The sequence below is a fragment of the Monodon monoceros genome, unplaced genomic scaffold (assembly GCF_005190385.1).
Source record: "Monodon monoceros isolate NGI ecotype Baffin Bay Population unplaced genomic scaffold, NGI_Narwhal_1 Super_Scaffold_7, whole genome shotgun sequence".
In the NCBI taxonomy this organism is placed as follows: Eukaryota; Metazoa; Chordata; class Mammalia; order Artiodactyla; family Monodontidae; genus Monodon; species Monodon monoceros.
In genome coordinates this window covers 97,532,695-97,557,698 of record NW_021703784.1, presented here as the reverse complement: position 1 = coordinate 97,557,698, position 25,004 = coordinate 97,532,695, and the positions used below count along the sequence as shown (strand labels likewise).

At 43.8% G+C, this 25,004-nt stretch overlaps 1 protein-coding gene across 1 annotated transcript in view; it reads left to right on the top strand.

Annotated features, from left to right (window-relative positions):
* Positions 1–25,004, top strand: part of DDB1 (damage specific DNA binding protein 1) — a 31,544-nt gene that overhangs the window by 1,897 nt on the left and 4,643 nt on the right. Inside the window, exons 3-21 of the mRNA XM_029207909.1 lie at positions 785–901; positions 1,250–1,471; positions 3,785–3,899; positions 4,740–4,837; positions 5,596–5,754; positions 6,373–6,456; positions 7,067–7,183; positions 7,788–7,890; positions 11,307–11,382; positions 11,478–11,586; positions 14,757–14,935; positions 15,032–15,195; positions 15,274–15,381; positions 15,542–15,749; positions 16,550–16,645; positions 16,754–16,865; positions 18,398–18,521; positions 18,825–18,989; positions 19,715–19,809. Of these exons, the coding sequence (XP_029063742.1) occupies positions 785–901; positions 1,250–1,471; positions 3,785–3,899; positions 4,740–4,837; positions 5,596–5,754; positions 6,373–6,456; positions 7,067–7,183; positions 7,788–7,890; positions 11,307–11,382; positions 11,478–11,586; positions 14,757–14,935; positions 15,032–15,195; positions 15,274–15,381; positions 15,542–15,749; positions 16,550–16,645; positions 16,754–16,865; positions 18,398–18,521; positions 18,825–18,989; positions 19,715–19,809 (2,451 nt within the window). The remainder of the gene's footprint in view (positions 1–784; positions 902–1,249; positions 1,472–3,784; positions 3,900–4,739; positions 4,838–5,595; positions 5,755–6,372; positions 6,457–7,066; positions 7,184–7,787; positions 7,891–11,306; positions 11,383–11,477; positions 11,587–14,756; positions 14,936–15,031; positions 15,196–15,273; positions 15,382–15,541; positions 15,750–16,549; positions 16,646–16,753; positions 16,866–18,397; positions 18,522–18,824; positions 18,990–19,714; positions 19,810–25,004) is intronic.

Genomic DNA, 25,004 nt, shown 5'->3' with positions numbered 1-25,004 from the left:
AGTTTGAAATGTGGGTCACCATCCTGTGGGTCATCATAGTGATTCAGAGAGTAGGCTCTAGAGTTAGGGCAGTACTGGCTTTATTCCTTATTAAATCTAATTTTGGTTATCATCTAACCTTTCAGAGCCTTGTTTCCCCATCTGCAAAATGGGGATAACAGTATCCAGTCCTCTGGGTTATTGTCAGGATTAAGTGATTTAATAACAGGACGTAGCACATAACAAGCATTCACTGTTAACACATCACCAAATTATTATTGTTATTATAATTCGACCATTTCTACCTGTAAGTGAATCTGATGGGGAAGCAGTGGGTTCAAAATTTAAATTATAACCCTTTGAACAAAATACTCACTTTGTTGGGGTCTGTGTTAATAAGTAAGAGAGACTTTATAGATGCACTTCAGCTTCCTTTGTTCACATTCTTTTGTCTTTGTCCAAGTACTTGGAGGGGATTTAGAGGAGGCGTTACATTCATCTTTCAGAATTTGAATGGGGTAATTGAGATTAGCTGACGTGGAACTAGATGGATACATTATATGTAGAGCAGAGATGAAGAATCATGAAAGTGGACTAGATGTTTACCAGCTTCAGTTCTGGCCTTTCTGTACACACCCTTAGGGTGTGTGCGTAACTAATGTGTGTTACATACTTACCGTGGGTTTTTTCAGAGAGAAAAGACAATTCTTGAAGAATTTAATATGCTTAAAGGATGATTAAAGGCTAGACAAGTATTCCTGTTTTCAAAAGAAACCTCTTTTGATAGTATGATGTTGGTTTCCAGGGGGAGAGCAAGGACCTACTGTTTATCCTGACAGCTAAGTACAATGCCTGCATCTTGGAGTATAAGCAGAGTGGCGAGAGCATTGACATCATAACGCGAGCTCATGGCAATGTCCAGGTGAGGTGGCTGCTTCAGGCTGATGAGAGTTTTCCAGGTAGGGTTGTCATGATTTGGTGAAGAAAATTGTACTGCTGGGGCAGCTCTCTCTCTGTGTGATCAGAGAAACAAGGAGAAAACACTAAGGACTTCTGTAGTTTACTCAGAGTCCAAGGGAGAAGGTCATAATTCACTGAGATTCAGTGTTTTGCAAAAAGGCGTACACTGACATTTGGGCGTCCTGACATGTCAAGAAGACGCCACTAGTTTTACTGCCACTCTTAAAATCATCCTGGGAAGGTGGTGCCCAGCGTTTTCTGTTACTCTAGGTGTTTGAGGTTCTTTCCTAACCCCAGTTTTATTTCTCAGGACCGAATTGGCCGCCCCTCAGAGACGGGCATTATTGGCATCATTGACCCTGAGTGCCGAATGATTGGCCTGCGACTCTATGATGGCCTTTTCAAGGTTATTCCACTAGACCGGGACAATAAAGAGCTCAAGGCCTTTAACATCCGCCTGGAGGAGTTGCATGTTATTGATGTCAAGTTCCTATATGGTTGCCAAGCACCTACCATCTGCTTTGTCTACCAGGTACTGGAGCAGGAGGAGAGAGGGAGAAGCTGTATGGTTTGGCACAGTGGGAGTCCATTTTTGCCAGTCACAATGTCTGGACGTCATGGTAGGGCAGGTAGAAGTGTTTAATGTATTTGTCCTGAAATGTTTTGAATGATATAATTAATATGTATCAGGTTTTGGTTGCACCTTGAGAGAAGAAGTACTTATCGTGGAGGCAGGAAGCAGTCTGGGGCCTGTAGCAGGCTTTAATCCTGAGATTACACTCTGGTTGTGGGCCTTGGAGATTTTATAGGGTGACCCAGTTTATACTTTGTCTCTTACTGGCATGCTAGGGGATTATTAAAACTTAGCTCTAAAGAAATGATCTGGAAATTCCCTTACAAGCAATGAGAAAATGTCTTGGGGATGCTTTATGTGTCTTCCAAGAAGAGGTGCATTTTGATCAGCACTCACTTTCTGGTGACCGCTGGCTCTTGACTTCTATTTTAGTCTGTGCCTAAAACTTCTGTAGAGCTGATACTGGGCAGCTGTTCTCTGGGCTAGATCTGTTGAGGGGGTGTGGGGTGGGGGCAGGGTGGCAGAGCACCAGACTAATATGCTTGTATCTTGGTAATATCTCAGCCTTTTAACAAAGGGCCATACAGTATGAGGTTATTTCACTAGCATGTGGTTGAATAAATGATGGAAGAAAGCTTAGTCCAAGTCTAAGTACTGTGTGTGGGCATGTAAACACTTCTTAAACACTGTGTTAAGTATTGGAAATACTGATGTATTTTTGTATATTTCTTAGTGTCACAGTAAGTGCTGTAGTTTTGAGGCTGGTTGATATAAAGTTCATTTGAATAGGTTGAAACCAGCTTAGGAGATTTTGTTTAATCTTATTTACAATACATTAAATATCAGGTCTGAAATAATAACTTGGAATCTCTCTCACTTCTTCAGTTTTGTAAATATCAGGTCATTAAAACATTGATGTTGGTTATTCAAGGCTGACTCTGTGCAGCCTCAGGGCTGTGGGTTGTGAATGAGCTTCATTTCCATATGTGTGTCTCAGAGGCCCAAATCCAAACCCCAGCTTGAATTTATGGTGAAGTTGAGTCTTACCCTTAATCATTGATGGGAAAATCTTTTCATCAACTAAAAATGATTTTTTCTCCTGTTTTGTGCCCAAAGGTCAATTTGAAAAATACCACGTGAGGGAGCTCCTTGGTGGTCTAGTGGTTAGGATTCAGTGCTTTCACTGCTGTGGCCCGGGTTCAATCCCTGGTAGGGGAACTGAGATCCGTCAAGCCACGTGGTATGGCCAAAATTTTAAAAAAAAAGGAAAATCCATGTGAAAGGTAGTCATGCAGAGTGCTTCAGGAGCTGTAACAATGATGAAGATGTGGGCCCTTCCCTGAACACACTGTCGGATTCCTTCCATAACTTCTTAGAGCTTGGTCTGGCCTTTGATGAGGCCAGCTTGGCCCCATGCCGGCTCTTTTAGTCTCTTAAAGGTGTCTTTGATAGCTCCAGGTCTGAAGTGAGTCATGATTCAAAAAAAGGAGGGGAAGATGGTGTTGACAATGTCAGGATTGGAGGTTTCGACTAACTTTAGAGGAGCAGCATGCTCTGTTCTTTACCGTCACCCTATCAGAATGCATCTGAGAATTGTATCAAACGGAGCTTTGTTTTAGACTGCAATTGATTTTTATTTTATTAAAAAAAAATTTTTGTTGGAGTATAGTTGCTTTACAATGTTGTGTTAGTTTCTACTGTATGGCACAGTGAATCAGCTATACGTATACATATATCCTCTCTTTTTTGGATTTCCTTCCCATTTATGTCACCACAGAGCATTGAGTAGAGTTCCTTGTGCTATACAGTAGGTTCTCATTTGTAACAAACAAATTTAAAAAATTTTGTTAGATGTGTTTCACTTCTCAATGTGTTTTTCCTCTTTAGATATTTTATAAGTTCCTTGAAGATAAGGACCAGAGAATATATATATATATATATATATATATATATATATATCTTATACGTGTACACATACATTCACAAATGTACACATATGTACGTTACATCTCTGTAGTGGTTAGTACAGCGTGACAAGTTCATTTTTCTAATTTTTCAATATCTCTTTGTTGGTTCAGTTGTTAGAAACAGTTAGCCTCAGTCACAGTCTGCCCAGACTATTAGAAGCTCAGCTGGTGGCCGTTAGCATGCTGATGGATAATGTTGGGAAGGCTGGCGTGACAGGAGTGTCGGATGCTGTTCCTTTCAGGGCCCCTCTCCAGCCCAGGGCACCCTTCGTAGGGACTAACGGTTCTACCTTTCCTCACCTAGGACCCTCAGGGGCGGCACGTAAAAACCTATGAGGTGTCTCTCCGAGAGAAGGAGTTCAATAAGGGCCCTTGGAAACAGGAAAACGTAGAAGCTGAAGCTTCCATGGTGATTGCAGGTTTGTTGGGGGATTTAGGAAATTGGCTTCTGCCCCACTTCTGGGCCAGTTCCCTATTGCTCCTTCCTCACCTTCTCTGCCCTTCATCTCAGCACTCCAGTGCTGTTGAGCACATGCATTGTTCAGCCCTCCCTTATGTCTCCTATCTGTAAATGTGCTTCCCTTTGTTTTTTGCATTTTTGTCTTTGGGATTGTCTTGTTTTTTACCCTTCCCCCAAAAGTATAACTTTCCTTTATTTGGGGTGGTGGGGTTAACTAAAACAATGAGATTGATTTGCAGAGTGGCATATGGAAGTTAGTCTCATTATTTTATTGTTGGGCAAAAATTAAAAAAAACTGAAGGGGACCAATAGAGCTTATTTTATCTGGCTCCTTTATTTCATAGATGAGGAAACAAGGCCGAGGGACTTGCCCATGCCTGTGCCTCACTGACAAAGCCTAGGCTGGAATCCAGGCATCTTTGCTCTTTATCCTATATTCTTCCCCCAGCACTGTTGTGTGTTTCACCTAGTAGAGAAGTTTTAAAACTCTTAAGTGCAAATTGGCTCTTCTATATGGTAGCCCTGATAATGGGGGAAATGAAGCTAAGGAACAAGGAAAAAAATCTCAGAAACTCCGAAAGAGTGGCAATAAAAGTACGACCAGGAGTACAGAGTAGGCAGCCTACAATTTCTAAGACAGTAATCTCAGAAAAAGCTTATCATATTCCATGGACTTTGATGTCTAAAAAATGATTATCTTCAAGTTTGCCTCAGAGATAACTGGATCAGTGCCCTTGCTGCCTCAGGGTTTGGCAGGTCCCAAATGCTGAGCATTTTAATGCTACTCTTTCTCCTGCAGTCCCAGAGCCTTTTGGAGGCGCCATCATCATTGGACAGGAATCAATCACCTATCACAACGGTGACAAATATCTGGCGATTGCCCCTCCCATCATTAAGGTGAGCAGCATTCTTTTCCCTTTTTCTTCTTCCTGTTTGTTCCCCGCCTTCTTTTCCCCACCATTTGTCAGAAGGGGATTCAGAGGTATGCCACGTTATTCACTATGTATATAAGATGTTGTGTTGGTCATTGGGAATACAAAGAGATTGGCTTGGTGTTGCTTTCAAAGAGCTTGCTTGCTAACTAAGGGAGAGAAATAATCAAAATTTGGTTTATCCTTTCCATTCACTGGGGCAATTTGAAGAAAGGAAAAATTTCAGGAATTCTAATGAATGTTAATGTTTTTAGAGCTCAAATCAGGTAAAATAATATAGTGAATACTATATATAGACTTAAAAAATTGGTCACAAAAAATTTCACCTTCAAATTTCAAGTCATAGAAATGAAGGCTTAAAAGCTTAATTTTATTTTTTCTTTTGAGGATGGATAAATAACAAAATCTGTGGTAGCATCCATAGTCCAGTCAATACTTACAGCTGCCTCCTCTTTTATGTATTTGTTTTCCAGTAAAATAATATGTGAGTAAACATTTAAAGTATGTTGAGCTCCTCAGAACATTGTCTTCAAAATAAAACATCCTCAAAAAAAAAAAAAATAAATAAAACGTTCTCATTTTTGATCACACATGTAATGTGAGCTGAGTGGATTCCTTGCTCATGAAGTGGCTGGGTTTGGTAAAGGGAATGGTCTGCTAGGGTTTATTCTCTGGTTGTGGAGGATGCTTTATCTCTAATGACTGTGTCCTCCCTCTTGGCAGCAAAGCACAATTGTGTGTCACAATCGCGTGGACCCCAATGGCTCCCGCTATCTGCTGGGAGACATGGAAGGACGGCTCTTCATGCTGCTTTTGGAGAAGGAGGAACAGATGGATGGCACCGTTACCCTCAAGGATCTCCGAGTGGAACTCCTTGGGGAGGTAGGCCCTGTCCCTACTCTTCTACATTTCTCCTAGGTGCCTAGTGACCCCAGATGTGTGGTCCCAAAGTGCACCTGGGAATTATATTACTTAACACCCAACAACAAATGCTCAGTCCTGCTGTGGAAGTTGGTCTTTGAATGAGTAGATTCTAGAGAATCTCACAGGCAGTGGGGTACTACCTCAAGTATTAAAAAAAAAAGAGAAACAAAAAGGATACACTGTAGAATTAAAGGTTAATCTAAGGCTGATACTCAGTTATGGGAGGATGTTCTACAAAAATATTGTTAAGAACAATGCAGCAAATTTTAGAGGTCTCTAGCTATTTTGAGGAGACTGGAGCTGTTGGGATTAAAATGATCATTTGGAGCAGGCACCTGCAAGAGAAATCATTGATTTTTCTGACTATAGGGATGTGATAAATGAAGAGTCACAAACTTCAGAGATTTAGGAATGATTGTTGAGTGTGACCTGGGGATTTGAAATGGAGAATTGTTTTGGGAATCATGACTGCAGGTGTGATTTTTCTCAGCACATGTCTGAGAGGTGGGTAGGATGGTGTCTGGACCCCACGTGAAGTCCATTCTCGTGTCTTTCATGCCCTTGATTTTCTTTTAGACCTCTATTGCTGAGTGCTTGACATACCTTGATAACGGTGTTGTGTTTGTCGGGTCTCGCCTTGGTGACTCCCAGCTTGTGAAGGTGAGAAGACATTTTCTTCTTTCTGCCTTCTTTTTTGCAGTCTTCACTGCTTCTTCATTAAGTTCTTTCTGTGTTTAGTACCTCTCAGAGCTTCTTCAGTTCATCCATATGCCTGCTATCCACCTTTCTACTTGGTTGATTTAGCATCCTACCCTGACTAGCTCTTTGTCCTAAATGTTCATTCAACAAATGTGCCAGGCAAGGTGCTAGGTACTGTGGGTACAGTGATGAACAAGAACTAGCTTCTGCCTTCAAATAGGTCATAGTCTAATGTATTTGATCTCCTCTAGAATATGAGAATTTGAACCTTCTCTGCAGATGAATGCATGCAAACATTTTACATTAATTTCCAGCTGTTCCTCTGAAATCCATCCATGGGATGCCAGATTAGAAATCCCTGGCTGGTTAGTGGGTCACCTGTAGGATAACCATGTTCCTTAGCAGTTCCCTTCTAGAAGCATCCAGTAGAGCATAAGAAGCATCCGTAAGAGCATAAGATCTTCTTAGAGCATGAGAAGATCTAGTAGGGTTGAGTTTCTTTTGGATGATAACTCTCTCTTTAGGGTGGGTCTGGAGCATTCTAGGACTAGCATTGTTCTTTCTTTTTCAGCTCAATGTTGACAGCAATGAACAAGGCTCCTATGTAGTGGCCATGGAAACCTTTACCAATTTAGGACCCATTGTGGACATGTGTGTGGTGGACCTGGAGAGGCAGGGGCAGGGACAGGTAAGGGGGTCATCCTGGAAAGGGGTAGTTGGTATGCCCACTCAAACGGTGTCCTCCTGGGTCTGCTTAGCTAGAATGGGGAGTGTGCACTGCAGATAACTTTTAAGAGCCTCACTCACTAATTTCCAATGATGTGAGGATAACTACCATTTATTGAGTGCCTATCTTGGTCTGCCAGGCAGTTTACATACATTATCTATAATCACACAAGCACTGTGTTAGATAGGGATTCTTGGCCATTTCAGAAGTGAGGAAACTTAAGGCAGAGAAGGATTAAGCAACTTGTCCAAGGTTACATAACTACTAAATGGCAGGTGTGTCTGCCTTCAGATCCTGTGCTCTTTCCAGTAAACTAGGTTCCCAGGGTGGAAACAAGCTTGCTAGGAATAGTGGTAGGAACCTTTTGCTTCTTGGACTAGGATATCGTGTCTGCTTGATAAATTTGAGAGACTTTGGAGATCAACCTCTGCTAAGTCTGCATCCTCAAACCTAGCTCCACAACAAAGGGTCCTTGGTTTTAGGTATAGCTTGTTTACTTTCTGAGCATCAGTCTAGTTGCCCCAGTCTGGAGCGGGTTATTTAGAAACCTTTTCTCTACTTGCAGCTGGTCACTTGCTCTGGGGCTTTCAAGGAAGGCTCTTTGCGGATCATCCGGAATGGAATTGGAATCCACGAGCATGCCAGCATTGACTTGCCAGGCATCAAAGGTATCCTTTTGGTGGACATAGGATGCAGATCTTACTTGAGTGACTTTGGCCTCATTACATGTCATGAAGACACTTATGGGGGGGAGCAGATCAAATGAAGAGTAAAAAAATTCATAATGCCAAATAAGCGGTAGAAGCTTAAATATATTGAAAAGTTCCAAAGTAAACTTAAAGAGAATATTGACCAAAATTGGATAATGGGGCTTCCCTGGTGGTGCAGTGGTTGAGAGTCCGCCTGCTGATGCAGGGGACACGGGTTCGTGCCCCGGTCCGGGAGGATCCCACATGCCGCGGAGCTGCTGGGCCCGTGAGCCATGGCCACTCAGCCTGCGCGTCCGGACCCTGTGCTCCGCAACGGGAGAGGCCACAACAGTGAGAGGCCCACATACCGCAAAAAAAAAAAAAAAAAAAAACTTGGATAATGGAGTAGAGGAATGGTGGAAGAAAGATTACAAGTGAAATTTAATGTTGTTTATATAAGGGAACTGATAGAATCCGTAAAGAGAGAGGAGACTGAGAATTTCATAGAAAGATGTACATGTAAAGGTAACTTCTAGAACAAAAGTACAGATCTTAGTAAATTGCAAGAGAACTATAATAATCAAAAAGATCAAAGAAAGACTACATAGTGAAAGACTTCTATAATATACAAACAGTAAACATAACCTAAAATAATATAACAGAACTGATATCAAACATCTGTATGAGTAACTCATATATCAGATATCTGGTACCAGTAAACAAATGGGCTAAACTCACCTGTTATAAGAAAAAGATGATCAGATTGGATCATAAGGCAAAAATTAATTCACAGTAGTATATAGGAGGCACATCTTAAAAAAAAGTAATTCAGAATATAAAAAAGTAAGAGGATGAGAACATATTAATAAAAAAATAGAGGTTTATGAATTAGGAAGAGATCATAAAACTACAAAACTCAAGAGAAACAACTGAAAAGCTAACAGGCAATAAGAATTCATTAAGGTAGGATATAAAATTAATGTTCTGAAATCAGTAGTTTTCATGTAAAAACACAATTAGAAGGTATAGTAGAGGGAAAGAGACAATTTACAATAGGAATAAAAAGATAAAATACCAAGGAATAAGTTTAACAAGAATTGTGCAAAATCTATGTAAGGAAAACTTTAAGATACTCTTAAAGGATTAAAAGGATAGATTGATCAAATGAAAAAGACATGCCAAGGTCTTATAAGTTAACATTATAAAGCTTTTTCTCTCTGATTTTTATATTTAATGTATTTCAATAAAAGTATCAATAGGTTTTTTTTCTTTGGCCTGGGCAAGTCAAAGTCCAAATGGGAAACAGAAGCAGCAAGAAAAGCTAGGAAGGGCTTTCCTGGTGGCACAGTGGTTGAGAGTCCGCCTGCTGATGCAGGGGACATGGGTTCGTGCCTCGGTCCGGGAAGATCCCACATGCCGCGGAGCGGCTGGGCCCGTGAGCCATGGCCGCTGAGCCTGTGCGTCCGGAGTAACGGGAGAGGCCACGACAGTGAGAGGCCTGCGTACCGCAAAAAAAAAAAAAAAAAGAAAGAAAAGCTAGGAAAACTTAAAGAGCAATGAGACGGGCCTAGTTACCAGATATAAAAACGTACTATTAAACCTTAGAAATTAAAAGTTTGGTTTTGGTGCACGAATAGGCAAGAGTCCCATGGGCAGACTCAAATGTCCTGAAATAGACACAACTGTATGTGGGACTTTGGTGTACAATAGTGATGGTATCTCAGGTCAGTGAGGTAAAGATAATTCTTTTGAATAAATGGTGTTGGGATAACTGGAGTCATTTGGGAAAAGATAAGTTTGGATCCATACTGCTCAGTGTATACCTTGCTAGAATCTAAATGGATCAAAGACTTAATGTAAAAATGTGAAGCCATACAAAAACTAAAAGAAAAAGGTGGTGAATTCTTTTCTAATTTTGGAGTGAGGATAGTCAAACAATGACTCAAAAGTACAGAAGCCAAAAAGAAAGATTAATAAACTATCAGCATAAAAATAAAACACTTCTGCATGGCAAAAACAGAACACTGTAAGCTAAGTTAGAAGAAATGGCAAATTGGATAAAAACGTTTGTAGTTCATCTTACAGGCAAAGGCCTAATCTCTCTTAATTCATAAAAAATTTCTAGAAAGACCACGAAATTTCCTGCCCCCAAATTAGCAAAGTACATGGATGGACAGGTAACAAGCCTAACTTACAATAAGAGAAGTGCAAATCAAAACAAAATAGCGATACTATACTTTACCAGATGCCAAAGTCGAAGTTTGACAACACATTGTGTTGGTGAGGCTGTGAGAAAATGAGCGTGCTCACTGAAAATGTCTACGGAAACTACAACTGCATCTAGTGATTTGCCCCGCAAGCCCAATTCTGGGCATCTAGCCCATAGACCTTTATATGTATAAAGTGACATAAGTACAAGATTACTCATTGTGGTGTTGTATATTGTGGCAATATACTGAAAAAGGGTCCATCAGTGGGAACTAACTAATAAACTGTTACATCCATACAGTTAAATACTGTGCAGGTGTCAAAAACAAGAAACTATTCTGTTATGATAAAGGCCCAGGCATATATTAGATGAAAAAACAAGGTGCAGACAGTTTGTGATAGGCTATTGTATATATTGGCTTGCAACACAGTGTTTACCTATTTTCCTAAATTAAAAAGAATTGGAAGGATAAACTATTATTGTTTACTTATTTGGGGGCTAGGTTGGAAGGAGAGGTATAGGGGTGAGACTTCTGTGTTAAATATTTAAAAAATAAAATTTGGGACTTCCCTGGTGGTTCAGTGGTTAAGAATCTGCCTGCCTAATACAGGGGACACAGGTTCGAGCCCTGGTCTGGGAAGATCCCACATGCTGTGGAGCAACCAAACCCATGTACCACAGCTACTGAGCCTGCACTCTAGAGCCCGCGAGCCACAACTACTGAGCCCATGTGCCACAACTACTGAAGCCCCTGCGCCTAGAGCCCAAGCTCTGCAACAAGAGAAGCCACCGCAGTGAGAAGTCCGTGCACCGCAACTAAGAGTAGCCCCGGCTCGACACAACTAGAGAAAGCCCATGTGCAGCAACGAAGACCCAACACAGCCAAAAATAAAATAAATTAAAAAAAAATTAAAAAATAAAAAACAAATTTTGACTTTGAGTCATGGAGATGAATTATCCCATCCAAAATCAAATGAAAAACTGAAAAATATCAGGCTCAAACAGCTTTAAAAATATCTAACTTCTTCAGAGTCTTAAAGCTAGGGAGGAACAGAGTGGGTATTTTATCTCAGGACTGACACCAAATTTCTTGCTCTTCCTGTGGGGTTAGGCTGCTCCTTCCTTAGATTGTGGGAGCGGAGTGTTGGTCTGTGCTGTGCCTCTTAATCTTTGATCTTTGTTCCAGGCTTATGGCCCCTGCGGTCTGATCCTAATCGGGAGACTGATGACACTTTGGTGCTCTCTTTTGTGGGCCAAACGAGGTAAGATGAGTCTGGTGCCAGCTCCAGGTGCTCATGTGAAGGTTGCAAGGTGGGGCAGCTGGTCTGGCTGACCCTGGCCTTCCATTCTGCTGCAGAGTTCTCATGTTAAACGGAGAGGAGGTGGAAGAAACTGAACTGATGGGTTTTGTGGACGATCAGCAGACTTTCTTCTGTGGCAATGTGGCTCATCAACAACTCATCCAGGTAGTAACGGAGAAAAGGGCGGGCCTCGTTTACACTTGAATTTGACCTAGAGTGCAGTACAGAGCACTACCGGATTTTTGGAAGTCAGTTTTTATGGCTCTAAAAGTAATGTAAAAAGGCTAGGGAAAAAACTGAAATTACCTAATCACCCACTACTGAGAGCAGCTTAATTAACCCTTAACTTTGGAGTTGTTCCTTTTAGCTTTAATTTTTCTTTGCAAATGTATATATGGTCGGCCCTTTGTATCTGTGGGTTTGGATCAGAAATATTTGGGATGGGAATTCCCTGGTGGTCCAGTGGTTAGGACTTGGCATTTTTCACTTCCATCCCTGGTTAGGGAACTAAGATCCTGCAAGCCAAGTGGCATGGCTGAAAAAAAAAAATGGGGAGAAAAACTTCAGAAAGTTCAAAAAGCAAAACTTGAATTTGCTGTGCACCAGCAGCTATTTACGTATCATTTACACTGTATTTACAATTATTTACATAGCATTTACATTATATTAGGTATTATAATCTAGAGATGATTTAAAATACACTTAAGGATGTGAGTAGTTTATAAGCCATTATTGTTCCATTTTATATAAGGGACTTGATTGAGCGTCTGCGGATTTTGCTATCAGCTGGGGGATTCTGGAACCAGTCCCCCTGTAGATACTGAGGGATGACTGTATATTGTGTTTATTCACATTTTCTTTTATGGATGGGATCATTACATATATATTTTTTTGAGGGTGGGCAGGGGGATATTGTTTTCTCACTAATTATATCCTGTCTTCTGAGACACATTTTCCCCCCGTGTTATAATAGTAGTATATACTTATTTGGAGAATACTGAAAAGCACAAAGAAGAAAAAAAACTAGTCATAGGCTACCATCCATATATGACTTTTGGCAGCACTTTCAGGGTGCTAATTATTATAACCAGAGTTCTAACTCTGTTCAGATCCTTATCTTAAATCTTTCTGTGATATGGGGGGCATATAGCCTTTTGGCACTTTCGTTAGCTGTGAGAGCCTGATTTCTTCACACCTCTCAATGCCGGGCAGTCTTTTTAAGTTTGGAGTGACCGTGATGCTCTTGGTTTTTTGCACACCCTCCTCACCTTTTGAGCCGTTCTCCACACTGAGCAGAGTCAGTGATTTGCCTGTGGCAGGTATAGCACTTGAGGGCCTGAGGACTATTGAACTGTCTCTGTCTTTTTATCCTCTTGGTCTTCCTTTTAGGCAACAGGCAGTGGTGGGTTTGGTAAAAACCAGAGGGAAGCTTCTGTTTGTTGAACAAATGTGGGAAGTGCCCAGTTACTGACTCATCGCTTTGTCAGTGTTTTCTAACTGGTGGCCTGAATACTGGCCCCAGCTCACATATCTCTTGTTAAAGGGCTTTCCTGTTTTTTTTTTTTTGATTTTCAGAATTATGCTGCTGCCCTGGTTTTGTAATTTACACTAGACCAGACCCTTCAAAAGCTGATTTCCTATTTTATACCAGCCCAATTATTACTAATGATGGATTTCTTCTCTATTTTTTCAAGGGCAATATTAGGTTTTTTATTAAAATCTTTAGTCTTCCCCATTGAAGCTTCTGAAACACCTTTGTTCAGCCATCAAAAGGACCACATTTTCTGTGTATGAAACCAGAGTCCTGCTTTCTGATCTCTCCCAAACTGGAGCCTTTCCTTTCTCAGAGCTGTGATCCTGCAGCCTCAGCTCGGCATCACACCCTGTCCTTGGTCCTCTAGACCCTGCACTGGGGCTTGAAGACAATCACCCCTCCCCCTTTGGCTCCTCTAGCTTTGAATTACACGTAAACCTTGCTGGCCTTAAAAAAATACCTTCTAGACCCCAGAACTTCCCTCCAGCTATTGCCCTATCTCCGTCTTCATCTAGATTCTGGAATCAAAAAAGTCTGTCTACACTGGCTGTCTTCCTTCTCCTGTCTTCACTGCAGGCTGCCTGATATGACCCCTCCTACTAAATTGGGCACACATTCCAGTAGCTGGTGCCTCTTTCTTGAGATGTGTCCTTCCTGAGCTGTCCACTTCCCTCTTTTCTAACTTTCTTTCTAACCCTCTAAATGTGCCTTCTCATATACTTTTTTTTTTTGAGGCTTGTTTTTAACTTTATAGTGATGTGTTTTTTTTTTGAATTTTATTCAAAATAAATTTTTTTGAATTTAAAAAAAATTTTTTTTAATTTAAATAAATTTTTTTTATTTAAATAAATTTTTTTTAATTTAAATAAATTTTTTTATACAGCAGGTTCTTATTAGTTATCTATTTTATACATATTGTTGTATATATGTCAATCCAGATCTCCCAATTCATCCCACCACCACCCACCCCCCGCCACTTTCCCCCCTTGGTGTCCATACGTTTGTTCTCTACAATGATGGGCTTCTTTACCAAATGGAAAGACTAATAACCCTTTGAAGTATTATGTAATCCCATTGTAGTTCATTAGTATGAATAACAGCTTGTAGTGTTTCTGCATCCCCCATAGTGTTTATAATTCTAAAGGGCTTTCCTCTTTAAGTAGAAACTCAATTTTGATAAGTAAGGTGTATTGATACATAATAGTGTTATCAACCTGCTTTTTGTTTTATTTCAATAATGAAATAAATGTATAAAATGTATTCATACATAGTAAAGAACTTGTATATTTTGGATATTTTATTTATCTTATTTATTTATTTTTTGGCTGTGCCACGTGGCTTGCAGGACCTTAGTTCCCTGACCAGGGATTGAACCTGCGCCCTCGGCAGTGAAAGCGCGGAGCCCTAACCACTGGGCCGTCGGGGAATTCCCAGAACTTGGATATTTTAGAGACCTGATTTTTGGGTTGAGAAAAACAGCTAGACTTGTAGTTGCAGGTCTTATTTACTCCATCGGTACTTTTCCATAGGTTGTGTTACCCAAGCCTTACTCAGAGTGAAACAGGCCTTCTCCTTTTCTGCCTGTAGGTATGGAAGCTGTAAGCTGCTTGAAGCCAGTCTTCTTCAGGGCTTCAGCTAAAAATGACATCTTCATGTAATTAATCATTGCAGAACTTTGGAAAAATATATCTATGTGGCAGAGGAGCTTATTCTTAGGGTTCCACCAGGGCAGCATTTACCACCTTCTCACCCCTGTTTAGATCCCTGCGGGGGCTTGGAGACATTGCTCTTCTTTCTCTAGATCACTTCAGCATCTGTGAGGTTGGTCTCTCAAGACCCTAAAGCTCTCGTCAGTGAGTGGAAGGAGCCTCAGGGCAAGAATATCAGTGTGGCCTCCTGCAATAGCAGCCAGGTAGTAGTAGCCGTGGGAAGGGCCCTCTACTACCTGCAGATCCATCCTCAGGAGCTCCGACAGATCAGGTGTGTGTTTATCTGTCTGCTCTTTTTGCCCTCCCTGTTCTCTGGGACTTCTTTGATCCTTGGATTCCTTCCTCTGACATATTCTTCCTTGTTCAGCCACACAGAGATGGAACACGAAGTGGCCTGCTTGGACATCACCCCTTTAGGGGACAGCAGTGGAATGTCCCCTCTTTGTGCTATTGGTCTCTGGACAGACATCTCAGCCCGAATCGCGAAGCTGCCCTCTTTTGAGCTACTGCACAAAGAGATGCTGGGTGGAGGTGTGTTTCTTTTAAGGACCTGGGTTGGGATCAGAATCAGAATTTGGAACAGGAACTTAATGTACCTCTTTCCCACAGAGATCATTCCTCGTTCTATCCTGATGACCACCTTTGAGAGTAGCCACTACCTCCTTTGTGCCTTGGGAGATGGGGCGCTTTTCTACTTTGGGCTCAACATCGAGACAGGTGAGACTAGCACCTCGAGTCAGGGGCTCTTCGGAAAATCTGGAGTATTGGAGCTGGCAGAGTTCTTAGCCTCAGGGTGCTGCTTTTGAAGCTTCACAATCCAGCTGTGTGTCCTGTTTCGTTTCTTTCCTTTTTTCTCTGGATACCGTTCTTTCTGTAGGCCTGTTGAGCGACCGTAAGAAGGTGACTCTGGGCACCCAGCCCACCGTATTGAGGACTTTCCGTTCTCTTTCTACCACCAACGTCTTTGCTTGCTCTGACCGCCCCACTGTCATCTACAGCAGCAACCACAAATTGGTCTTCTCCAACGTCAACCTCAAGGAGGTGAACTACATGTGTCCCCTCAACTCAGATGGCTACCCTGACAGGTGAGCCTCTTTTTCTTTTCTCAGCGAGAGCCAGGAGTGAGGACATCGTGTTGTTTTCCTCAGACCCTCCCCTCCAGCCTTTTCCTAATGACAAAGTCCGTGATCAGCTGAGAGGGGAGTATAGAGCATAGGTTTGCAAATCTCGGCTATGCAGTAGAAACACCTTGGAAGCCTTTTTAAATGTACAGAATTGTTTTTGAATCCTTCTTAGAGTTTGATTTGGTAGATCTAGGGTTGAGCCCTAGATCTGAATCTATATTTTTAGAAAACCTCGTAGGCGATTCAAATGATTAGTCAAGTTTCGGAACCCCTGATGCAGAGATCTTTATGTATTCCCCTGGAGCAGCGATTCTCAAAGTGTGGCTCCTCATAGCAGCCACAGCACTACCTGGGAACGCATTAGGAATGTAAATTCTCAGGCCTCACCCACGGATCCACTGAATCAGAAACTCCAGGGTTGGACCCAGCAGTCTAGTTTAACAGGCCTCCCAGCTGATTCTGATGCCAGCATGGTTTGATAGTTTGAGCATCACTGTTCTGCATTCAAATGCTTTAGTATTAAATAGTTAGTTGTTAAAAATCTCAGCCTAGGCCCAACCAGACCAATTAAATAGGAAAATCTCAGGGGCGGGACCAGGCATGTTTCCCAGGTGTGATTTAGCATAGAGTCAGTTGAGAACCACTGCCCTGGGGTAAGCTAGTGTAATTCTGCCTTGTTTTCCTTCCCCTTGTGGAGTTGCCTCATAGAATCCTTTCCTTCCTTGGGTCTACTCAGTCTAAACCCAGAACCTTCTTTCCAGCCTGGCACTGGCCAACAACAGCACCCTCACCATTGGCACCATTGACGAGATACAGAAGCTGCACATTCGTACGGTTCCCCTCTATGAATCTCCCAGGTGAGGGTAGGGTAGGGGAGCTGCAGGGGCAGGGGTGCCCTGGGGGTTGGTGTGGAGTGCCTCAGACTTCTCCTGAGGGGGCCCTGTTGCTCTGTACTTGTTCTACAGGAAGATTTGCTACCAGGAGGTGTCCCAGTGCTTCGGGGTCCTCTCCAGCCGTATTGAAGTCCAGGACACGAGTGGGGGCACAACTGCTCTGAGGCCCAGCGCCAGCACCCAGGTGAGGGCAGTGGACAAAGAAAGATGGTGTGAGAGCAGGGCAAACTGTTCTGTAAAGGCGCAGCTAGTAAATAGTTCTGGCTTTGCAGGTCATATGATCTCAGTCACAACTACTCAAGCCTGTCTGCCATTACAAAGGCAGCCATAGACAACAGGTGGGCATAGCTGGGTTCCAATAAAACTTTATTATTTATTTATTTATTTAAGAAAAATTTTAAATAAATTTATTTTTGGCTGCATTGGGTCTTCACTGCTGTGCGCGGGGTTTCTTTAGCTGAGGTGAACGGGGGCTACTCTTCGTTGCAGTGCACGGGCTTCTCATTGCGGTGGCTTCTCTTGTTGCGGAGCATAGGCTCTAGAGCACAGGCTCAGTAGTTGTGGTGCACGGGCTTAGTTGTTCCGCGGCATGTGGGATCTTCCCGGACCAGGGATCAAACCCGTGTCCCCTGCATTGTCAGGCAGATCCTTAACCACTGTGTCACGAGGGAAGTCCCAAAACTTTATTTAAAAAAAAAAAAAAATTATTTATTTGGTTACCCTGGGTCTTAGTTATGGCAGGCAGGCTCCTTAGTTGCGGTTTGAGGGCTCCTTTGGTTGCGGCTTGCGGGCTCCTTAGTTGAGGCATGCGTGTAGGATCTAGTTCCCTGACCAGGGATCAAACCCAGGCCCCCTGCATTGGGAGCACGGAGTCTTAACCACTGCACCACCAGGGAAATCCCCAATAAAACTATAAAAACAGGCAGTGAGCTGGATTTGGCCCCCTCATTAGAGGCTTGAGAAGAACTTTGAGTAAGCGTGGCTGTCAGTGATTTTGCTACTTGGTAGCCTTGCCTGATGAATAATTCCTTTTCTCTTAACATCAGTTTGGGTGCTTTGTGTAGGATATGGGTAACAGTGCAGTATAATAGGTAAGAGCATGGGATTTGGAGTCTGACAGAACTGACTCCAAAGTTTATATTGCTAGCTGCGTGACCTTGGGCAACTTCAGTTTTCTCATCTGCAAAATGATAATAGTGGGACAATATGGAGCCGCACATCACAGACCCAATGGAGATGTTAGCTGATCGTTTTATTCCACGTATTCTCTGCCTTCCTTGCTCGCAGACATCTGTGGTATGGCTTCTTCCCTTAATCCAAAGTAGAAGGTCTTTACATTTTTCTTTTTATTTGCAGTGCTCTCCTGCTCCTCCCATTGAGAGAGGTGGAAGCCTGTCACTTTACTAGGCCGCCTGAGTTTCTCGTTAGCTTTCTTGATTGTCGTAGCATCACTGTTTTAGTGCTCTTTAATGCCCTTAGATTCTGGCGGTGTTTTGGATTGCTGTGTCAATACCATATGGAATTTGGATCCTTAGCCTTGGTCCCTGAGTCCTCTTTGAAGCCCTCTGCTCTTTAGGCTCCATGCAAGCGGCCAGCCTTAAGGTTTCCTCGTTCAGACTCAGCCACTGTTCCCTGATCCTGCCTGATGCTCACACTGTTGTTCCCAGCACCCGTTCTGCTTTTGAGAGGGGTGATGTGTGTTCTCTCTGTTCCCAGGCCCTGTCCAGCAGCGTCAGCTCCAGCAAGCTGTTCTCCAGCAGCACAGCCCCTCACGAGACCTCCTTTGGAGAAGAGGTGGAGGTGCATAACCTCCTTATCATTGACCAGCACACCTTTGAAGGTGCAGATGAGCTCTTTTTGTCATTTTGTACCTACGTCCTCCCTAAGCTAGGCTTTTCTGGGTTCTGCTGTATTCCAGAATTTGATGGACACTGGCAGACCATCCTAGGAGGAGCAGAAAGGGGTGGGGCCTCTGAGTTGGCTGTGAGTCCTGAGTGCTGGGCCTCCTCAGGTCAGAATAGGTTGGTGAGGAGACAGGAATAGCAGGAGGCAGATCTACTTCGAGCTGAGCTGTGGGCCTCACAAGTACAGAAGCGTGCTTGCGTGGGGGTTGTCAGCCAGTCGCGTCTCTTCTCCCTTCTAGTGCTCCACGCCCACCAGTTCCTGCAGAACGAGTATGCCCTCAGCCTGGTCTCCTGCAGGTTGGGCAAAGACCCCAACACATACTTCATCGTGGGCACGGCCATGGTGTACCCTGAAGAGGCAGAGCCCAAGCAGGGTCGTATTGTGGTCTTTCAGTATTCAGATGGTAAGCGGACACAGTCTCCGGCTTTTGAGAGATTTGGAACTGGGAAAGTAAGCAGACTCTTTTAGGTTTCAGTCTCAGTTATGCAGAAGAACTTGGGTTAATTGCTGTGATGTGAGACTCATGATGTTTCTCTTAAGCTCTTGATGATCTGAATGAGTTTTGGAGTATGTGAGCAGAGGCACAAATAAAATCTAGCACGTGTTTCTTCCTTTTTCACTCTTTGAAAGGAAGGAAAAACGGGGAGAGGTGAACTATGAATAAGAGAGCCTGCCGACCAGAACGAGAGTTAGGAATCCTAGTAGGAATCCTAGGTGTGTTTCCCACTTGGCTGCTCAGCCTTTAAGGTCCTCTTCCCAGCGTCAGCACTTTGAGTTCATTTCTACATCTTTTCCCATCTCCCCTACTCAAGATGGTTCTAAAGACTAGCTGTCAGCCCCGAAATCTCAGAATAGATGGCCGAGATGGAATTTGGTCTCCATCTTGAGAGAGAGATCTGGAGCCTCAGGGTAGGAGACACATCCTGAATGCTGTGTAGAATCACTGCACATTTGGGGTTCACACTTCCAGTGGTGGTTAACCCCAGTGTGTACTGACTCTGTATTTCCTGCTATCAGATGAGTGGTTTTGGGGGCAGGAATTAGAGCCAGAGGGGAAGCATGGGATTCTTTTGATTAGTTAAAGTATGGGCTCATAAAGGAGACTTAAGAGTATCTTTTTTCCCCTAGGAAAACTACAGACTGTGGCTGAAAAGGAGGTGAAAGGGGCTGTGTACTCTATGGTGGAATTTAACGGGAAGTTGTTAGCCAGCATCAACAGCACGGTGAGGCTCCTCCCACTGGTGTCATGCCTTAGGCCTCACACCATTGTCCACAGAACATGTTTCCCTTGTATTTCCTGAAGCTGCACGTGTATCACGATTTTAAGGATAACAAAGTAGTGAGTATGGAGGATGGGGTTGGGAATATGGGGAGCTGGGGTTGGACCGGCAGCAGATTTGGGTACGTGGAGCCCAGTCACATCATCCTGAGTGCTGCGGGAATTGAGAAAGGGGTAAGAGCTGTGGTCCCTGCGCTTAGAATGTCTTGTGTTGTGAGAATATTTCATCTGTGTGGAACAAAATGAGCCAAACCGCATTATCCTGAGTACATCCCTGAAATACTAGGCCTGTGAAATATGCCACTTCGCTTCTGGCATGACCCCACCTCCTCCCTCGCAAAAAAAAATGAGTTTCATGGTCAAATACATTTGGGAACTGCTGTATCCTGTATCCTCTTCTTAGAGGCTTCACGGTACATCTTATCATATTAAAGGTTCTGAGAAGATCAAGAGTAGAGAGACATTATTTAAATACTTTAAATCGACATTCATTCAAGAAAAATTAACTGAACACTTGCGGTATACCAGGCACTGTTTTGGTAGTTGGGATGTAGCAGTAGATGAAATGGACAAAGAGCTAGCCTTCTGGGGCCAGTGAGCAAATAGAATACATATGTGTACCCAGGACGATGAGAAATACATGGTGAGAAATAAAAACGGGACAGAAAGCTGAAGGAGTACCAGAGCAAGCATGGGAGGTGGCGCTGTTTTGTCACGTGTTCAGGAGGGTCTTGTTTATACAGTGGCATTCGGGCAGGTTCCTAAAGGAAGGGAGGGAGCAAGCCATGCCTCGGTCTGGGAGAAGACAAGTGCCAGGAGTCTGGGGCCAGCCTGCCTGCACTCTGCACGGGTGGGCGCTGCTGGGTGCCGGGAGATGAGTCGGAGAGGCAGCGGAGGGCCAGCACTTGCGGAACCTGATAGGCTGAGTGTGTAAGGACTTTGGGTTTTACTCTGAGGGTGATGGAGACCTCTAGAGGGTTCGAGCGAATGAGTGACATGACTGTAGTTATATTTCGAAAAGCTCATTGCGCATCCTGGGAAAGGTCGTAGGGGACCAAGAGTAGAGGCAGTGAGATCAGTTAGGAGGCTCTGGTGATGCTCCAGATAGCAGTTGATGGTTGCTGGGGGCAGGGTGCTGATAGAGGAGGTGAAGGGTAGTCAGATTCTGCAGATGTTAGTATTGAGGGGCTCTGGTGATGGATTGAAGATGAGGCGTGAGAAGGGAATAAAGGGCCAAGAGTTTTGGCCTGAGTAACAAGGATGGTGTTGCTCTGTACTGATGGGGGGAGATTGTGAGTGGAGCAGGTTTGGAGGGGAAAGGAAAACTGTTCTTTACTCACAACACTTCTGACACCATATGTATGGGGTTTTTAATCCCTATACCAACCAGTTTTCCAACCAGGCGTCCTATAATTTAATTGAATTCTGACATTAGCCACCCAGAGTTAGTGTCAGACCTCACAGGTTTAAGGGCTCAGTCCCACAAGACTGTCCTTACTTCAAACCCCAGTCCCAAGTAGTGGTCCCCAAACTTCTATCTGACTTGGTACAAAGTCAGGGGTCCCCCAAATTCCCCACCCCCCTTAGGTTTGATAATATGTTGGAAGGGCTCACAAAATTTGAAATGTTTACTTACATTTGGTGGCATATTACAAAGGATTTTATAAAGGATACAAATTAATAGCCAGATGGAGAGGTGCATAAGGCAAGGTCCAAAAGGGTCCTGCGGGCAGGAACTTCTGTCTTCGTGGAGTTGGAATGCACTGCCCTCCCAGTATGCGGCTGTATTCACCAACCCAAGAACTCTCTGAACCCCATAGTTTAGAGATTTTTATAGAGGCTTCTGTATATAGGCATGATCCATCATTAAATCAGTCTCCAGCCCCTCTTTCTTCCCTGGAGAATGGGGGTGGGACTGAAAGTTCCAAGCTTCTGTTCATGGCTTGGTCTTTCTGGTGACCAGCCCCCATCCTGTAGCTATCCAGGAACCACCAAGAATTGCATCATTAGAACGAAAGACTCCTGTCACCTAGGAAATTCCAAAGGATTTAGGAGCTCTGTGTAAAACATTCCTATTAGGAAATTACAAAGGTTTTAGGAGCTTTATGTCAGGAACCGGGGGCAGAGACCAAATGTATATTTCTTCTTATGTTGCAGTGGGGAAACCAGAGGTTTGGTTTTGAAAATGCTAAGTTTCAGTAGTCATCTCAGTGGAGATGTCAGGTAGGTAGGTGGATGAGAGAGGTATGGGTTCTAGCAAGAAGCAGATTGAAGATACTAGTGTGGCAGTTATTAGGTGGCATGTAGAGCTGAGAGTGGCGGAGATCACCTGAGGTCACCTACCTGCTGAGAGTGGGCAGAGGAGAGATCTGAAGACTGAGCCCTGGGGCCCTCCAGCCTTTCAAAGTTGGGACGAGAAGGAAGATCCAGCCAGACAGAGAGGAGGTGCCTAGTGAAGTAGGAGAGGAGCCAAGGAAAGTGTTCTGGAAGCCATGGAAAGAAAGTATTTGAAGCAGGAGGGAAGTGATAAACTGCAAGTGCTGTTGGTGGGTCAGATAACGTAAGGATCAAGAAATGGCCGTTGGTTTAGCTCTTTTGGTTGAGTGGTGGGGATGGAACCTGACTGGAGAGCGTTCAACCAGGGCGAGGAGGCAAGGACGACTAGGATCAGGAAACCCTTCCCAGGAGTTTTGCAATAAAGAAGAGAGTAATGGGGTAGCTCCAGGGGAATGTCAGCACAGGAGAGTTTTTGATTTTTTAAGTTAGGAAATACTGCTGCACATTTCTAGCTGATGGCAATGGTCCATTAAAGGAGAGCTGCTGGAGCCATGTGTTGAGTAGCTAAGGGGGCTCTAATGCACAGTGTTGGCTTCAGGTGGTGGAAGCAGGTGGAAATCCTCCTTTGGTTGTGTCCACCTTCTGTGAAGTAGCTGAGAGGAAGGCTGGAAGAGGAGGTATTAGAGTTTTTATTTATTTATTTAGTTAGTTTTGGCTGTGTTGGGTCTTCATTGCTACGCGTGGGCTTTCTCTAGTTGTGGCGAGCGAGGGCTACTCTTCGTTGCGGCGCGTGGACTTCTCATTGCGGTGGCTTCTCTTGTTGTGGAACATGGGCTCTAGGTGCCTGGGCTTCAGTAGTTGTGGCTCGTGGACTCTAGAGCTCAGGCTCAGCAGTTGTGGCACACGGGCTTAGTTGCTCCACCGTCTGTGGGATCTTCCCGGACCAGGGCTTGAACTTGTGTCCCCTGCAATCGCAGGTGGATTCTTAACCACTGCACCACCAGGGAAGCCCATGGTATTAGAGTTTTGAGGAGAGTGGAGGAGGTATGAATTTAAAATGAGACCAGTCATGCTGGTTGGTGGTTTTTCCTCAGCTTTTAGTTGAAAATTAATTTTACCAAAGTCTGTTTTTGTTGGGTGAGCATGATCGAGGGAGAGAGGGGCAAGGGAGTGGAGAATCCGTAAGACAAGGATTGTGGTGATGGGCTCTGGGCATCTGAGAAGCAGTGAAACTGGGGACAAAAGATTCTGGAGTTATTTTTAATGACAGGCTCTTAAGGGGTGACCATAGGAATGGACGAGATACGTGGGGAAGAGGGGGGTCAGAAAAGGACAGAGATCAGGGTATTGGAAGGATCTTCTCTGTGAATATTAAAGTCACCAAGAATTACTGGGGTGTTATGTTAGGAGAGAGTGATGGCGTGGGGGTGGAGATGTGACAGTGGGGTAGTTGTCTGGTGGTGTGAACTTGAGAACTGGCCATGTTTAGGAGGCAGGCAGGATGCATGGAAGGCTGTCGTCCCTGTAGTCCCAGTGGTACGAGGGACAGTGGGAGAGAGAATAGCCAAGTTGAGAGGGCCACAGAGCCCTTTTGAAAGATCCACATTTCAGTTAGACTGACAAGGGATCGGCTAGAGAGCAGGCTGCCTGTGACTAGTGACCATGTATTCCAGAGGATACAGTGAACAGATGCAGGAATGGGGAGGGGTCAGATTATAAGACGTCCGTTGCTGTGTAATAGAAGTATAGGAGCCACATGTGTAATTTTAAACTGTCTAGTAGCCACATGAATAAAAGTTCAAAGTAGGTGAAATTAATTTTAGTAATGTATTTTATTTAACCCAGTACATCTAAAGTATTATTTCAACATGTAATCAATATAAAAAATTATTAGTGAGATAATTTTACATTTTTTTCATACCAGGACTTCCACATCTCGTGTGTGGTTTACACTTAAAGCACATCTCAATTTGGGCTTGCCACATTTCAGGTATTTGTAGCCATGTGGCTAGTGGCTACCATATTGGACAGTGGGGATCTAGGACCTGTTGGGTTGAGAGTGGGAGTCTTGGATTTTGGTGGTGTCTGATCTTGGTCCTGACTATCTCCACGGCAGAAAGGGAGGCTGGGAGTATGAAGAGGGGCGTGTGGGGTGTGTTCCCAGGAGCGTGTGGAGCTCTTGGCCTCTACTTTACTCCACCCTTGGAGGACTGGAGGCCCAGTCAGGCTGGGCTTACCCCAGTCTGGGGTGTTCTGGGCTCCCTTGACCCTGCCGATGGAGGCGTGGTAGCCCTTGTAATTATTACGAATGACTCTTGGAGTGCATACCTGTGGAGCTAGGGTCCTTTGGACACATCTCGAGAAATCGTGGCTTAATATATTCTGTCCAGAGTGTCTGCATGTGCAGAGGCCATGGGTGGGGCTGCCTGGACCCTGAAGGGTCTGCCAGGGCTGGGCTGTGCCGAGTATCTGTTCATCTGTCTGCTGATTCTAAAGCATCTTCATTCTTTTGGAGCTGTAGTTGTAACTGAAGAAACAGTGCAGTGGAGAAGAAAAAAGGGGTACTTTTTTTCCCTTTGGGTGGAGGGGTGGCCACAGACTCTAGTGCTTTAGAGTCCTTTAGCTTCTGTTGGACTTTGCCATGCTATTTTCTTTGCTCATTGGGTTCACGTCAAAAGGTGCAAGGAATGTGTGAGTTTTGAGAAGGGGTTAGAAGAGGCAGTTGGTTGGGAGGTGATCTTGTTCCTTTCTGATCAGGAAATTGGAGATGGAGCCTCTTTTTCCAGAGCGATTTCTGTAGGTCAGTTACCAAACTTCAGTCACAAAACCATCTCTTGTCACATGCATAGTATTACTTGCATT